The 1,220-nt window shown below is 45.0% G+C and overlaps 1 protein-coding gene across 1 annotated transcript; it reads left to right on the forward strand.

The window, feature by feature from the left end:
* LOC121024225 (olfactory receptor 688-like) lies at window positions 1-727 on the forward strand. Its single transcript, XM_040466493.1, has one exon. The coding sequence runs from the start codon at window positions 1-3 to the stop codon at window positions 619-621; it is 621 nt and encodes a 206-aa protein (XP_040322427.1). The 3' UTR covers window positions 622-727.
* The last annotated feature ends 493 nt before the right edge of the window (window positions 728-1,220 follow it).

Genomic DNA, 1,220 nt, shown 5'->3' on the forward strand with positions numbered 1-1,220 from the left:
ATGGAGTCAGGCATCTTCCTCTGCATGGCTGTGGATAGATATGTAGCCATTTGCTACCCCCTTCAGTACTCCTCCATAGTCAATGAGGGTTTTGTGATCAAAGCCACCCTGTCCATGGTGCTCAGGAATGGCCTGTTGACCATCCCACTGCCTGTACTGGCTGCCCAGCGACACTACTGCTCCAGAAATGAAATTGACCACTGTCTGTGTTCTAATTTGGGGGTCACTAGTCTGGCCTGTGATGACGTCACTATTAACAGAGTATACCAGTTGGCCTTGGCATGGGTTACACTTGGGGGTGACATGGGTCTGGTCTTTGCTTCCTATGCTTTGATTGTTCGCTCAGTGCTGAGGCTGAACTCCGCTGAAGCAACATCGAAGGCCCTGAGTACCTGCAGCTCCCATCTCATCCTCATTGTCTTCTTCTACACAGCCGTTATTGTGCTGTCTGTCACCCACCTGGCAGGAAGAAAGGTCCCCTTCATCCCTGTTCTCTTCAACGTGCTGCATAATGTTATGCCCCCAGCCTTTAACCCCATGGTGTATGCCCTCCGGACCCAGGAGCTGAGAGTGGGCGTCCAGAGGGTGCTTGGTTTGGGTGAGAATGTGTCCAGGAAGTGAGCCAACTTTTGATGGCAGAATTTTACAACTGGTATTACAGAAAGAGCACAGGCTTTGGAGCACAACAGCCCTGGGTTAAAATTCCATGTCTCCCAGTTGCTAGCAATATCGATTCAAATTAACTCACCTGTTTTGTAAAGTGTATACTATGTGCCAGGCACTGTTCTAAGCATTTCTCAAATATTAACTCATATAATTGCACAACAACCCTATGAAACACGTACAACTGTCATTTACACATTCTGCAGGTGAGGCAAGAAAGTTGAGACACTTGGCCAAGGTCAAATGGGAAGGAAGTTGCAGAGTGAGGTTAGAACCTAAGCATTCAGGCTCCAGAGTCTCTGTTCTTAACCCTTACCCTTTTCTCTCTATTCAACCTTGCTACTAACTTTTAAAAACATAAATTAAGATGACAATAAAAAGGAATGATCTCCAAGTGAAAGTATAAATCTCTTGTCTTTTAATAAAAGAATATTCCATTTAAAAGGTGGCAGCAATTTTCCTGTCCAATAGTAAGCACAGCACATTTTAAATCCTCTATAGTCACTCTATAGGATCCCTATCAGTTATAAGAATGTAGGTCAAGTTGGGACACTTGG

Source organism: Herpailurus yagouaroundi, unplaced genomic scaffold (assembly GCF_014898765.1).
Source record: "Herpailurus yagouaroundi ecotype Mexico unplaced genomic scaffold, PumYag 61412, whole genome shotgun sequence".
Taxonomy (NCBI): Eukaryota; Metazoa; Chordata; class Mammalia; order Carnivora; family Felidae; genus Herpailurus; species Herpailurus yagouaroundi.

What these genes read in the sequence shown, in the direction of transcription:
- LOC121024225 (XM_040466493.1), top strand. Translation starts at nt 1, where the DNA reads ATGGAGTCAGGCATCTTCCTCTGCATGGCTGTGGATAGATATGTAGCC.